Source organism: Alexandromys fortis, unplaced genomic scaffold, assembly GCF_014885135.2.
Source record: "Alexandromys fortis isolate MF-2015 unplaced genomic scaffold, M_Fortis_MF-2015_v1.1 scaffold_4897, whole genome shotgun sequence".
In the NCBI taxonomy this organism is placed as follows: domain Eukaryota; kingdom Metazoa; phylum Chordata; class Mammalia; order Rodentia; family Cricetidae; genus Alexandromys; species Alexandromys fortis.
The window spans coordinates 1-2121 of record NW_026072775.1 but is presented as its reverse complement, the minus strand read 5'-3'; the positions used below and the strand labels follow the sequence as shown (position 1 = coordinate 2121).

Below are 2121 nucleotides of genomic sequence, written 5' to 3'. Positions count from 1 at the left end.
CCCCCCCCCCCCCCCGGCAGAAGGGAAGACCTTCATGATGTGTACCCTGTGAGTGTTTTCCTAATAAACTCCTGACATCCATTTGAATGGGTCCTGTGGATTTGCCTTTATAGTCTACATGCTGGGCCCTTACCACCAATTACTAACTAAGAAAATGCCCTCCAGGCTTCCCTGATCTCAATTTTCCTAATTGAGGTTCCCTCCTCTCAAAAAAAAAAAAAAAAAAAAAAAAAAAACTTTAGTTTGTGCCGTTGACATAAATCTATCTAGCACAATGGTTTTGAATAAAATTTGTGTTCTGTCGTGTTCTGTTTGAAATGAGATCTCATTTAGTGCAGGCTGTCCTTGAACTCCTGATCCTTCTGCCTCTTCTTCCTCAGAGCTGGATACAAGAATGTGCCTCCACACCTGGCAGGATTTTTTAATAACTTTTATAGCAGATATTTAAACAAGGTGTGGTTTTTCAGTCCATTCTCTGTGACTTCATGGCTATATAACCTTGGATGACTTAAACCTCCAGATACAAAATAGATGCAACTGGACTGAGGAGTTGTCAGTGCGACACACATATGTAAAGTGCCTAGCCAGCAGCAGGCAGATTCAGTGAGCTTCATTTGGCTACCTAGGTCCATGAAGTTTATGTGTGCTGGGGGCGCCCACACTTGTGTGACCTCGGTGTTCTTCTGCTAACCATCTGCATTCATTGTCTATGCACACAGGCCAGAAGGACCTCCCAACCGAGAAAAGGCACACCTGGAATGCTTCATTTCTCAATTCTCAAATTCAAACAGTTACCAAAAGAAGAGATGCCATGACACACCGCATACTGTCAGCCCGACTTCATAAGATTAAAGAGCTGAAGAATGAGCTAGCCGACACACGCCGGAAGCTGGAAGCCACTGCCACAGAGAACCAAATCCTGAAGCAGCTTCAGCTCAGGCATGCAAAAGCCATCGGGAGATACGTGAGCTCACAAGACAGCCTGCCGCAGGTCACAGTTAGACACCAGAATGAGGTGAGAAGCCTGCGGCAGCTCCTTCGGAAATCCCAGGAGAAGGAGCGAGCTGTGGCGAGGAAGCTCCGAGAGACTGACAGTGAGCTGCTGAGGACTAGAGATGCCTTGCAGGCCCTACAGAAACTTTCAGAAGACAAGAGCCTTGCGGAAAGAGAAGAACTGACTCACAGGTTGACTGTTCTGACAGCCAAAATGGAGGCAAATGACAAAAAAATACAGGTTTGTATCTCAGAAGGTCCGGTATTGATAGAGAGGGTGCACGTAATTCAATCCACGGGCTGTGAGCCAGCTCACCCGGAAGTGATTGTGTTTAGTGTCGAGTGGGGGGAGGGAGGCAGAGCTGGAAAGAGGAGCACCGGTCTCAGAGCTGAGCATCGGCTCTCTCTAGCCAGGCTGTGTCTGGAAACAACTGGTCTGACAGCCACACTCGGTACCAGTGTGAAGCAGAGGCCTTCTTGTGCTGTGAGAGTCGCCTTTTGAAATGAACGCCTGCGTTCAGCTCCTGCTGAAAGGCTGCCCCCCCTTGCAGAGCATTCTTTCTGTCTGTCTGTCTATCTGTCTGTCTGTCTGTCTGTCTGTCTAGCTCCCTTTGCTTTTTGTCTCTCCTCAGTCTGACAGATTATAGACTTGTTTCCACATAAACAGTTTTAGTTATTTCAAAATCATGTTTCTCAGGGAAGAAGGAAACGGCAGGGAGAGTAACAGAGAGGAGGGGAAGGGGAGAGGGGAGAGGAGAAAGTGAAGGAGGGATGGAGAGAGGGAGGGGAGAAGGGAAGGAATGGAATGAAAATAACTGGAGAGATGGATGGAAAGCCAGGGGATGTCACCGAAAGGGACACTAATCACACAGAGTCCTGCCTGCTTACACGACCCTTGTGGACATAAACACAGATGGAGTTGACGTACTGTTAATTCTTCGATACTTAATGGTGACAAACACTTTCTTTGATAAGAATTAGGTTGTTGCCGGGCGATGGTGGCGCACGCCTTTAATCCCAGCACTCAGGAGGCAGAGGCAGGCGGATCTCTGTGAGTTCGAGACCAGCCTGGTCTACAGAGCTAGTTCCAGGACAGGCTCCAAAGCCACAGCGAAACCCTGTCTCGAA

The 2121-nt window shown here is 48.2% G+C and overlaps 1 protein-coding gene across 1 annotated transcript; it reads left to right on the top strand.

The window, feature by feature from the left end:
* Positions 1–316: 316 nt before the first annotated feature.
* On the top strand, positions 317–1255 carry LOC126496464 (lebercilin-like protein; the record flags this gene model as incomplete). Its single annotated transcript, XM_050133961.1, has 1 exon — positions 317–1255. A coding segment is annotated over exon 1 (546 nt), but the record flags the coding sequence as incomplete, so codon positions are not given.
* Between the last annotated feature and the right edge of the window lie 866 nt (positions 1256–2121).